The following is a 13706-nucleotide window of genomic DNA, read 5'->3' on the forward strand; positions in this document are numbered from 1 at the left end:
GCGGGACCCTGAGACCTTCGGGGCCGGCAGCCCCCCCCGCCCCGGGTGCCCCGCAGCGCCCTAATTGACCCCCACAGCTCCAGGCCGGGCCCTGAGGGGCTCCCCCGCGGCCGGGGCGTTTGGTCAGCGGGAGGTCGGTGTGTCAGTTAGGGGGGTTTCACCCGTTCCCGTTTTCTCAAAAACGAGTTGTTGACCCTGGTGCTGTTTTCCACAGTTCCCGGCGGCACCACCGTGCTGGTGGAGCTCACCCCCGACATCCACATTTGTGGCATCTGCAAGCAGCAGTTCAATAACCTCGATGCCTTCGTTGGGCACAAGCAAAGCGGTTGCCAGCTCACTAGTGCGACAGCCGGGGCCACCAGTACGGTCCAGTTTGTGTCGGAAGAAACGGTGCCGTCGACGCAGGCACAAACGTCGACCAGGACCATCGCTTCGGAGACCCAAACCATCACAGGTACCGCGGTCTTACGTACCAGGAGCTTGAAAGCACTCGACTCCTGCAAAGTGGCAGCGTTACATAGCCCTCTGCTCGTGCAGACCGTCCCCGTCGCGCTGAGCTAAAATACGTTTTCAGATTAGTCGTCACGTACCTGCAAGCAAAGGAAGAAAAATAAGTGGCGTGCTGCCTTCTTGGCTTTGGTATGACCACAGTTACCGAATTTGCTAGTGGAGATACGAGTTCGCTTAGAGACTCGCTTAAGTGTTGTATAACCAACTAGCGCAAACTAATTAAAATTGTCAATACTTACGGAAAATAATCAAATTACGATGCATTTTATTTTTTAAGAGTGCTCTTGATGAAAAACAGACACAGAATTGCTGTCGGGCGCCAATCCAGGCCTCTTTATGTGAGAACACTGCATTCCCTAACATTGCTCCCATAACTAATTGGCAGGAAAAATATTACTCAAAATTTCTGCCTATGTGAAGGCTCAAGTGAGGTCCTGATCCTGGAGACATTTAAATAAAACTAGAATTTTGTTCCGTGTGTGAAGGTTTGCCCTTCTATATATAGTTTTATTTTATTTTGGTCTGGGACCTTACTAAAATCCGAATTATTTGACTTTAATTTGGATAGACAGATTAGGGCAGAGAATCTGGAAGAGCAGTGAAACAAACCGAATTCAGGGCTCACTTCCAGGAATTTTTGTATTATAATCCCTCAACTCACTGTGGGTTTTGGATGAGTCATTTTTCTGCTTCATATTTACTCATCTTTAAAATGAGGGCAGTTATATCCTTCTGCCCTTTTGGGGTATAATAGCGTTGTTTAATTGATTTAAAAGCTGCTACTTTGGCTGAGATCGTTTCAGCTGTTATTCTTGTGAGTAACAGCTAAAAACAGTGTAGTTGAAAGAGGCTGAACTTTTTTAACAATTTAAAAAAAAATTGTTTACATGTTGTCAAAAAGGCATCATTTGCTGTGTAAGTAATTCGAGGTTTTTTCTCCTTTGGGCTGTAGCACAGCCACTGTTGAAAAACAAACATACCTTTGTTAATGTAAGACCTGGACAGGCATCAGAAAAAAATGAACTTCTGAAGAAACTGAACAGTGCGGTCGGATAGGATTCAAAGGGAGACAAGCAGGCCTACATAGGGTTGTATTAAGTTCAGCATGGCTCATCAGGTCTTGATGGAATTTTCACTGACAGCAGGTTAGCAAGGGAGAGAAAAGTCTTTTTCCTTTCCCCCTCCCCCAGGTGAGTAGGAACCCAGGAACAGAATGTTGCTGGAAAAAACAGAATAGAGAAGGAATTAATGAAAATAGAAAATAATTAGATTTTTCTGATTGGAGAAGTTAATATTCTCAAATTTAAGCTTTTCTTTGTGTTTAGTTTCTGCACCAGAGTTTGTTTTTGAGCATGGCTATCAAACGTACCTGCCCAGTGAGAGCAGTGAGCCTCCAACTGCTGCTATCGTCTCTACACCACCAAAAGCGCGTTCAAGAAAATCCACTTCCTCACTTACACAGAAGAAACTAAACTGCTGCTATCCAGGTAAGATGTGGGCTATACCTTCTTCCTTTTCATTTTAAAATTGATAGGTTTCGTATAGTGATATGCACAGTAGCTCTGTCTTAAACAGTTAAGATGTGCAGAACCTGGAAGGCAACCTACTTATGAAGGGTGTGATGTACTACCGTTGATACCAGTAGTAGTTTTGCTATTGATTTCACGTGCTTAGATTTTGGTCCTATATACTGTGGTATGCTGCAGTGGATTTGCTTATAGATATTGGCCTATGCCCATACCCATAGCAATGTAAGAGCAGAGTCTTGCTACCTTTTTGCTAACCACCATTGTTGTACATGAGAAATATACATGCATTTTGCATTATATGTTTTGTCTTTAGTCAGTTAGTATTTTTATGAGGATGGATTGAATTGAAGTATTTGGAGACCTTAATGAGTAAAAACCATGCAATATGCAGAAAACTTGTGCAGAGACAGCCGTGTAGATGAGTAGTCATGTTAACGGTAGCAAAAGTTACAGTATCTCTTTGCAAGCTTGCCTTCATTTGAAAGGCATATTTCAAATGCTTAGCATTCATTTCCGTGCTCTAAAACTGTAGCACTCTCCACTTGGATAGAATTCCTGAATGGTGAGCTGTTACCTGAGTTCCCAATTGCACTAACTTGAAGTCATATGTGGAATTAATTAGTTCCCCCAGCATCCCCTGTGTACTGTAAAGAGCATCTCAAATCCTAGGCAAAGATTCCAAAGAATTTGTTTCAAAGCTTACAGAAAACGGTAATGTAGAGAGTGAATTGCCTCCTAGGGGAAGCGTTAGAAAACTATTCATAAGTAAGCCGGTCACTATTTTAAGTAGATGTGAGTAAACAGGATGGGGAATTCTTTTTCTGTTAATACTGAATTTTAAAGAAAATGGTCTTGAAAATAAACATAATTCCCAGAATATGGTAGTATATTTTTATTATTTTTTTAGATTTTATTTGAATTTAATGATCTTAATCTTACCATTTTCAGGTTGCCAGTTCAAGACTTCCTATGGCATGAAGGATATGGAACGTCATCTACGAACACACACAGGTCTATACAATTGCTATATTTTGGTTTTGATTGATTTCCTCCTTTTGGCTTTTTGCCAAAAGGTATTTTCCTACAAAATAGCATATCTATAGAATGTCTGTACATTCTAGTATTGTAGTTGTCTCTGCCTGGGGAATTGCCCTTTTTGGGTAGGCCGTGTCTCCCTATGGGCGGTAGCACTCAGCTATGAAACATGAACACTGTACATCGATTTAAGGCACAGTTAAATTTCTAAGGTGCAGATCACATGTTTATCAGGGTGCAGTGTGGTGGTAGTGCATAAACCTAGTTTATTCTTCATATGGAACAATGATTCCAACATTTCACCTCCTTTCCCCCTAAACCGCAACTTCAGAGTTTTAAAGGGAGAAAGTTCCAAAGGGTTATATTTGTTGTACTTGTGCATGCAGCCTTCTGGAGCATAGAAGAGTTCTTGGCTGATAGGATGGCTGCTGAAATCCAATGTCCAGCTTTTGAAAACTAGCCCCGTTTCTGTTAAGTGTTTAGTGTGTGCTTTTTTTTTTTAATTGCAACAATACCCTTATGTTGCAAAAATTTTTGATGTGTTGATGCTCTTCTGTTTGTTTTCAGGAGACAAGCCCCATAAATGTGAAGTTTGCAACAAATGTTTTAGTCGTAAAGATAAGCTGAAGATGCATATGCGTTCTCATACTGGGGTGAAGCCTTACAAATGTAAACACTGTGACTATGCAGCTGCTGACAGCAGCAGTCTCAACAAGCACCAGCGCATTCACTCCAACGAGCGTCCTTTTAAATGCCAGATCTGTCCTTATGCAAGCCGCAACTCTAGCCAGCTAACTGTACATCTCAGATCCCACACAGGTAAGTTTATACTAAAATTCAGATCTGTAAAGGTTTGAAGGTCATAGGGAAGATTTTAAAAGGTATACAGGTGTCAAGATGCCAGAAACGGCCTATTTGAATTCTCAAAAGCACCTAGGCATCCAGCTTCTGTGAATTTCTTGGGCATAGAATCTAGCAGGGCAATACAGCTCTACTAAAAATACCTGGAAGCAATCAGAAGACAGATCTGACTCTTCGTAGATTTTCTTCTAAATTGATTCTGAAACTGCCTATTAGATGTTCTCAAACCAGTAGAACTGAAGGATCTAATTGCTTGATTGATTGTTTAAGAGTATCTAGGTTCCTATCTGTGTCTCTCAGATCTGGTCCACTATATTAGAAACACTGAAATTACTTTATAATTGAACTAGTTATATCAGTGCAAACCTCAGCTGCATAGCTTAAATTTTCTTGCATCAATAAATTAGCAAGTAATTAGCAATTTAAGTTACATCTTTTTTTTGACCTTTCTTTGTGGTACCTTCCATGTGCAGACTCATGGACATTAACAGCATAGCATGAGCAGCCAGAACTATATGCTGCCCATATAATTTTTTTCTCTATGGATAGAAAGCTTTAGCCTCCAGGCTTATAAACGTTGTATCATTTTATATTTGCATTATTTGCCTAAGTTTCATTTTAATCAGATTTCTCTTTTATGGATTGTTCCTAGAAGAGATTTGCTGTAAAGGTACTGCTGTACAGTTGTCTTTGTACAGTTGTCTTTGTATGTTGTTTTTCACCTAATCCAGGGTACTGGATTAGTTTCTGTGTTGTCTTTTATACATTTGATTAGTTCTGTGAATTTTAGCTGCAAGGTGGTTATGGTTCAGTGATTACTAGATTAGCTTTGAACCTACCCTACATCTGATTCTGAATTCGAGTACTAAACAACATTAGTTCAGATGTGTGCAAGATGGGATTTATTTTGAGTAGATAAAAGAAAGAAATCCCTTGTGCATTGTGAAGGAGGGGAGGGTTAAACCAATCTGTCTCTAGCAGAAAAGAATCTTTTATACTTCACAAATCTGCTGTGATGGAACAGGCAGGACTGTCAGGCAGTGGTCTTAAAAGTTTCTCTCTTTCTATTGCTATATAAGAAGATGCGATGGTCAGTCAAAATAGTATGGGTTGTTATGAGAAGTTATCTGTAAGTAAACACTAGTCAGAAAATATGGTATTGCATTTTCCCAGTGTCATATGAGAGCATGCATACTTGTGCATTTATGTACATGGGCAGATATGCTCTGAATTTGGCTGTGGGAGAACCTATGAATGATCATGGTTCTCTTGTATTTCCAGTAGTTAGATTTTTGTGGCATTAAATACTGCAGTAGTTGGGAAGGGGTTTTAGGCTTCCTTCTTTATTTTTGGCAGATCAGTCTGTTGTATCTTAAGCAATGGAATTATGCTAAAATTCAAGTCTTTAGTTTTGTTGTCTCTTCCATTTCTCCAAAATAAATCGTCTTTTGCAAAACGACTTTTTTCTTTGATTCACTGGAAGGAGGCATGAGAATTTTCAAAGTAATCATTTCATCCTTGTTAGGCTACAAAGCTGTTATGCACAATTTTAGGAGAAAAGTAAGACTAGTGAGACTGGTATGTAGAATACATTGCTTACTGGAATTAAATAAGTCATTCTCTAGAAGGTGAGTGTAATCTACATTGCTCTGAGTGAGATCATCTGCATAACATTACTTGTTGAACTAGTCATCTAAGATCAGTTTCCTGTTAATTTGAGTAAAACTACTCCTACAATTAGTAATTCCAGGATCAGACACTCACTTTTTTTTAAGCTATATTCTGTCAGTGTCAATTAGGTATGGACAGAAATGTAAGGAAATATAAGTAATAGACTACTCTTTAAATAAACTGAACCAACATACTTTGCTATATTCAGTAAAATTACTAATTCATTTTCATATATTGTGCTACCCTGTATGTGAAAATGAAGTCATTGAAATATGTACTGTGCCTTCATCAGCAAAGTAGATAAAAATTCAGTAGCTGAGTATGCAGTTGAGACTGCACTGTTTGTTCATGTAGTTTATTTTACATCTTCATTAATAAAATCTGTTTAATATAGATAATGCACCATGTATCTCAATTATTAAACAGATACATGGATTAGCACAGTAGGCCACAACTTGATTTGAAAAATATGTAGCTAAACCTATGACATATGTAGCTGGATAAGCAAATTATGCAAAATTATACAGCTATCAAAAACTCTATAAAATATTAACTTATAAAATAAATCAGCCATTTGCAGTTTGATTATTAAAGAAGATAAATGCTTGCTGAAGTAAGTATACTCTCTTTTTCCTTCCCCCGCCAAGGGTATCTTAGAACCTAATGACGCAATTCTTCCAGTTTTTCAAAATAATACCTACCTAAAGACTTCATGGTTAGGTATTTTGGAGAACTACATATTTAGATTAAAGAAAAAAAGTGAACAGTTATTTAGTTGGGTTGGTAGGTTTGCTTTGGATTTTTTTTTAATTACTTCAGAGTGGAGTCACTGGTCTTTACCCTGGAATTGATTATGGACTAAACAGAGCTACAGCTTAATTTGGTCATACATGTTGTGACACAAGCCTGCAAATAAAGAAAATGCAAAATAGTGGTTTAGATCCAGGCAATTCAAATGGTTATTCATGTAGGTCGTCTGACATAAATAGGCTTACAAGGATCTTGCAGTTGAGTGTTAGATTTCTGGATCAGCATTGCTCTGGAAAAAAAAAAAAAAAACCCCACCAAAAAAATCCCCAGGCACTTACGAATATTTTCTATACCTGTTTGCGTGAGTACAAACTGATATTGTGAGGATACAAACTGATATTAGATTTTCTTGAATTGATCTGTGGAACATTATTAGGTATGATACATGGTGCAAATATCTCTTGGTTGCTGTAATGTCAGAAAAACAAAAGCTTAATGTTACTTCTCTGTGTAAGCACATTTCCCTAGAGTCACATACTTGCATGCATGTTTCATTAGTCTCACATTTGTCTTTTCCAGTTGCAGTTATGTAGCTGTGATCCCTCTTTTTTTTTTTTTTTTTCCCCCTCTCTCCTATAGCTGTAGTAATCCTATGGTTGTGCAGTCACCTGACACTGACCTAGGTATGGACTTTTGTCCCTACATCTCCCTATGTTCTGGAAAAGAGTTTCCACTGCCTTCCTGTGCCAGCAATAGTATTTGTGCCGCACCACACGAACCAAGCCAAAAAAAGTAATCAGTTTTTCTTGTCAACTAATCGAACTCACCATGTGAACAAATGTACAAGAAAGGCAGTAAGGAATATATGGTTGAGCAGTAAGGCTGGTGCCCATTAAGCATCTGTTTCTGCAGTAGCCTACCATTTACCTAGGCTTAAAGTTAACCTACAAGCCTCCCTGTAAATCTTGTGGTAATAACCCAAGACTTGAATGTCTTTACGCTGTTTTCTTAGACTTCAAAAGTATAGCAGCTGTTAAAGTTACAGTGTTTATTTTTGTTAATTTTAAACACTAGTTGAGTTATACTGTTGCTAAAAAGGGACAAGGGAGAAACTTCAGTCACTTATCTGAAGCACACTGAACAGTTCTACACATAAAACAATCTGAAAATGGAGAATATATAAGATGCAGACATCAAAAAGGAACAGATGTGGGCAGGCATGCTCATGGAGAGTTTGCACCCAAATGCACCAGGTGATAAATACTGTGCCATTAAAGTTCTCTACATCTTGAAAATATGTTGGGAGTTTACAGGTATTTAGAACAAGTCAGCTGTACATAATTCATTATAGCATTGGTCTCTCCAGTGGATCTTGGTGTCTTATGTGTGATTTGAACTGTGTTTTTTGTTGACAGGAGATGCTCCTTTCCAATGCCAGATGTGTCCTGCTAAATTTAAAATCAACTCAGACTTGAAGAGGCACATGCGTGTGCATTCTGGTGAGAAACCTTATAAATGTGAGTTCTGTGAGGTCCGGTGTGCCATGAAAGGAAACTTGAAATCACACATTCGTATCAAGCACAGCATGGAAAATACTCTCAAGTGTCCAGAGTGTGAATTTCAGTGTGGAAACAAAACAAGCCTTCGGCACCACATAAGAACTCATCAGCCCGAACAACCAGTGAAGTGCTCAGAGTGCAACTACTCTTGCTCCAACAAGGCAGCTCTGAAGGTGCACGAGCGAATTCATTGCAAAGATCGTCCTTTCAAATGTGAATTCTGCAGCTTTGATACCAAGCAGCGGAGCAACCTCACGACTCATGTGAGGAAAGCTCATGGTGACAAAGTCAAGACCAAGAAGCAAACAGTGGAGAAGAAGGAAGGAGATAGGCCAAAGCAAGGTGGCTCCAGGCAAGTTGCCAAATTGGATGCCAAGAAAGCATTTAAATGTGACCTGTGTGATGCTTCCTTTGTCCGAGAAGATTCTCTTAGGAGTCATAAGAAGCAGCACAGTATGTATAATGGATCTAAAAATAATGAACTGGCTGTTCTACAGCTCCAGATGGATCCCAGTCGGCAGACCAGTGCCCCAATTACTGTCAGTCACCTCCAGGTCCCACTTCAGGCTGCTCAGGTTTCTCCATACAACGAGGGAAGGGTCAAGATCATTGTGGGTCACCAGGTCCCTCAGACTAACAGTATCGTTCAGGCTGCGTCTGTGAATGTCATGCCTCCTACGTTAGTTAGCCAGAATCAGGAAGACCTCTCGGCCAACAGCCGCTTGCAGCTTCTGGGCCAAGTCAGTTTGTTGGCACCACCTCCACCTCCCATATCTCAAAGCGAAGCAGGGCCGGTGGCACAACCAGCAGTTCTTCTCACAACCCATGACCAAAGCGATGGAAGTGCTTTACATCAAACTCTCATTCCTGCTGCTCCTGTTGGCAGTCATGAGGCTTCAGCAAACCAAGCTTTCATCACCAGCTCTGGAATCAGCTGCTCTGACTTAGAAGGCCTTAATGCTTTGATACAAGAAGGAGCAACAGAAGTGACTGTGGTTAGTGATGGAGGTCAGAGCATAACAGTGTCCACTTCAGCTCCACCTCCTCCTATCTTTTCTTCATCCTCTCACACAGAAGCCCCGAAGCAGACCTATTCTATCATTCAAAGTGGAGCCCATACAGCTTTGCTATGTCCAGCAGACTCCATACCAGATTAGTCGCAAAGTACTATTACTAAACAAATTTCAGTCTCAGAGGCAGTGCTGAATTCAGCAGAAATGCATAGGACATAAGTGAATGACGATTTGTCCTACAAAGCCAAATACCTTCCACTTACACATTTTACTTGTCTGTACATGGAAACATAACGTCTTGTATGTGAAAAAGGCTGTGTATATTTCTGTGCCTCTATTGAAACTGGAGGCTGTATTCTTTGTAAAACCTGAGCATCAAAGCAACTGTTGACAATTTCACCAAGCAGTAAGCTTCCCAGAATATGATCCTTGTATTGTGCTGGCTAAAATAAGAAAGCCTCACCTTACGATGAATTACCTTCACAGCAGGCTCGTTCTTTCATGCACACGCAAAAAGGTAATAGTCCAAGCCATTCCGAAGTATATTTTTAGGTGAAGTCTGTTTCAATTACATGCTATGTATTCATTAACTGCACCTGGCTGATTGTTGATCTGTAAGAAATGTCTGCTACTGGGTCTAATGCAGCCCTAGTAAAGTTTAAGGGGCCTATTTCTTAATATCTGTAGAAGTTGCTAGCACCTGGCACTTAATCTGAAAATGCTTATGCAGAAGACCAGGTGATCTTTCTTAGAAGACAAAAGAATTTTGTCTGTCCATCAGTAATAACTAACTTTGTTAGCAAGAACACTATTGAAAATTATATATACAGCACAGTGATCTCTGTCAGAGGCACCTGTGTTTTAAAGAACAAAACAACTGCAAATATATATTTTTACAAACACTACTTAAATTTTGTTTTTATTTTGATGCTGCCTGTTTGTAGTTGCACGGTTGGTAAAAGTACGTTACATTTTGCCTCTGTTTTTTTCAAGTGAAAGGGGAAAAAGGGAAAGATAGAATTCATTCCATTTAAAATAAAAAAGTAGATTGTAATCTAAGGTCTGAAACTCTAGCGTAAATTCAGTTTGGATCACAATGAGGTAGTAACTTACCATTATGTGATGCATGTTTCTATAACACATGAATTCTAGGCTGTATTTTGAAATATGCAATATTTTAGTCCTGTCTGGTGAGCATTCTTGTAGTAGTTGCAAATAATATCTTCACTACCAAACTATCTAGTTAAAGAACAGACTCAAGTTGGGGAAAACAGACACCTGTGTAGGCGTCTGGATCTGCAAAAATCAGAGATCATTTCACATCCAGACAGCATCCCAAGGACAATTGTTAACATACATGAAGACTGAAAAGAGACTGTTATCAAAATTAGCTCTGAGATTCCCTCTTGGGGAATCAAAGTCAAGTTAAATTTCACAGTATTTGCTAGTGGGAGACATTGAATGGTTGCTTTATGTGCTAGAAACATGCTTGGAAAACTTATGAAGATTATATAATTAGGGCCACTTTCTGAATAGGCCTCGTGTTTGACATTTTTAGTTTGTACAGCCTTTATTTTGTGCATGTGGGGGTGCTTCCCACTCCTTCCCTCTGTGTGGTACATACTCCACATACAGTGTAAGGCTTCCTGCTTTACAATGACGAGTAAGAAAATGCAGTCATAACTCACAAGTACAGTCATACAGGCTGTTCTTGAAAATGTGACTTTAGGGTTGTTTTTTTTTAAATAAGGGTTGTTTAAACTTGACTGCTTCAGTATTGCTGTCTTCATTATTTATGGGAAATAGTATTTTTGAAGATCCATATCTCTTATGCCTTCCTAATCCTTGATTCTAAATTAATGTTCTTTTAAAACAAAAAAACCCTTCCAAGTAACGTTGGTTTTAAAATCTGGGGTTTGATTTGAACTGTCTGACAGTGTGCCTGACATTTGTGGATGTCAGAAAAGACCACACTCCAGTTAGAGGGAGAAGCTTCATAAATGCTTCATTAAAAAGGCATTATTAAAGACTTGTTTCCTAGCCCCATGCCATATTGAAATATGAAGCAAAAGTTCTAAGTTCACAGACAGTTGTGTTTCAGGGTTTATTATTCCCTATGCTTGTTCTCCAACTTTTCTGGTGATACAGGTTTGTCACCTGTTAATTATCTCTTCCCTGCAGATAGATGATTCAAGGAGCTGACAAGACCCAGTTCCAAGTCACCAAGCACACCTATTTTTATATAAATTAGATCACTGCAGAACATTCATTGAGAACAATAAATTGAAAGCCTAGATACTTTGAATTTTAACGCTGGTGTTGCTGTTTTGTGGCTCTCCAGTCATGTTTCATTGTTGTGCCTATAGCAAAGACCTGATCATTACATTTCAACTGTGTTGATATTACTTGTAAAGCACTTGGAAGATAAAAGACATCACAGGTAAGTGCTTGATGTTATTATATGTGGTCCCTGATACCCAGGTTGTAAATGATCACTGGAGCAGCATAGATCAAACACTTAGTTATCTTTGAATTAAAATGCATGGCATAGTAGCGATTCTTCACTATTAACCCATCTCCAAATGTATGTGTACGTATGTGCATGATCTATACCATCAGGCTGTGTACAGTGTTTCTGTGCACTGGGCCAATAGTTATTGTAAACACTAGTGAAAGATTGGGCACTTTCAGTCCTGTAACAGTAAATACACATTTTTCACCCAGCTTAGAGGGGTTCTAGACTATGTGCAGCACTGGCGTCACAGGGGAGGAGATGCTTCCCCAGGAGTGCGAGTGCCTGGCAGGGCTGAGCTGCACAGGCTGTGACCGTGTGCTGACGGGCAGCTGAGCTGCAGGAGAGCAAGCTTGGGGAAAGTTCAGTGCAGTTGAAGTTCAAGTCTATTTGACCTGGAGAGGCAGCCGGGGCTCCTTCAGGTCATCTCGGTGGTCCAGTTTACAGCACTGCTCCACAGTTACACTAGCATAGCAAAGTAGATGGTAAACTACAACCAAGATCAAACCAGAGATAGGTCGGGCAGGAGATTTCTTCCAACTCCTTTTTTTTTTTTTTTTTTTTTTTGCCAAATTGTAATGCTGAGCAATGCAAGTGGTGATAGCAAATTACACTCTCAGCTTTCAAAACCTGTGCTAGGTCTTTGAATAGGATTAACCAGTCCATTGGTGACCTAGGTTTTAATACCAGTTACTGTATATTTTCCCTTTATTGTTAGACAAAAGAATCTAAATTGATCTGCCCTCACATACTTGGTTTTGTGACTGGTAAGTCTGCCTCTGTATCTGCTTGCTCACAGGCCATGTTCCCAATACTTCCTGCTGGTTGATTTTATGAAGGCTGGTAATCTCAAGGATAATTATTTAATTTTAATTTCTACAAGCCATGTAGGTACAGAGTTTAAGTAGCCCAGCTAAGGGACTTGCATGTCAGGAGTCCCCAGTGATGGAGCTTTCCAAGTGCTCCAGCTGGACGAGAAACTTCTGCCTGGTGGTGGGACAGGAGCTGGTGGAAATGTGCTGCTCTGGGTTTAGAGCTGGTCGCTGTATGTTCCTACAAAAGGAGTGGTACCCTTATTTTAAGACAAAAGTTTGGAGGTAGTTAGACTAGCTGCTGATAGGCAAGCTTTCAGGTGTAGAAAATTGTACCAAGCCTGAAAACTTGAAAGTGCAAATGTACTACAATTTGGCAACTGAAAAGTAACATTAATTTCCATATGCTCGTTGGTGTAAATGAATTCTGTATGCAGGGTTTCGTGAGCGTGAAGTATTCTGTATCATCTACAGGTGGTGCTAGAGATCCAGATAAACTTTTAAGTGTGGTCTGTTCTGCTTGATATGTTTCCTGTTAAACAGTTCCCTGCTTTTAACTCTTTCCCGGGTAAAAACATTTCAAAATCCACTTTTATAAGACGTTACAAAAAGCTTAGCTGTAAAAATCTTATTTTCATTTAAGATAAAAAGCAACAAATAATTATTTTTTAAAAAAGTCCTCTAAGATCTCTACTGTTAAGATCCCATTTATGGCCAGAACTTAATCTCACAATTTATGTTAAACTGACCATTTTTTACTCCTTGTTAATTAATTTTAATCTGTACATAGTTTGCAACTGCAGAATTGTCATGCACTACAAGAATGATACAAAATAAGAGATTTTGACAAAGCTGGTGGTTTGAATTGCAATTTATCTGTGTTTGCACTTGGCCAACAGACCTGCACCCAGGGGATGCACCACCACGTCCAGGAATCTCATGTTCAGTCTAATGTCACACTTAACGTTACACAGCTCTGTTATCTGCATTTCAGTTTCACAAAAAGCCTTGTTTACCTTCTAAAATAGGAAACCAGTAGATCTGTCATATTGTAAAGACTAACCTTCATTCTGGTCCTATGTGTGCCTCTAAGATAAACAGGAAAGATAACAAAATGGTGTGAATGAATAGACAGAGCTTAGGGCTGCTTCTTCAACATTGTTTAGCTGATTGCATTATGTTTAAGTGAACAATCTAGAGACTTCTTTCCTCCACCCTAAAAAAAAAAAAAAAAAAAAGCTGATAACCAAGGCTAACGTGGGGGCAATTTTTTTTTTTTTTTCAATTTTCTGTTCCAATATTCTGGCTTTATTTCTGTGTATGACAGTAATGGTCTTTCTTTGTGTTTTGGAGCTGGCAGAAGCAGATTGTTTTAATCTCTGATATTCATTTAATACATTCTTCATGTTATCAACAGAACTATCCCTTGAGAGAGCATGGTAATTCATAACAAG

At 39.3% G+C, this 13706-nt stretch overlaps 1 protein-coding gene across 1 annotated transcript in view; it reads left to right on the plus strand.

The window, feature by feature from the left end:
* ZFP64 (ZFP64 zinc finger protein) overlaps positions 1-9984 on the plus strand; it is a 10358-nt gene extending 374 nt beyond the window's left edge. The window contains 5 exon segments of the mRNA XM_010569625.1: positions 215-454; positions 1836-1997; positions 2988-3050; positions 3642-3893; positions 7772-9984. Coding sequence (XP_010567927.1) covers positions 215-454; positions 1836-1997; positions 2988-3050; positions 3642-3893; positions 7772-9072 — 2018 coding nt within the window. The 3' untranslated portion in view covers positions 9073-9984.
* Positions 9985-13706: the final 3722 nt, after the last annotated feature.

This window comes from Haliaeetus leucocephalus, unplaced genomic scaffold, assembly GCF_000737465.1.
Source record: "Haliaeetus leucocephalus isolate CR32 unplaced genomic scaffold, Haliaeetus_leucocephalus-4.0 Scaffold273, whole genome shotgun sequence".
NCBI classification, from domain to species: Eukaryota; Metazoa; Chordata; class Aves; order Accipitriformes; family Accipitridae; genus Haliaeetus; species Haliaeetus leucocephalus.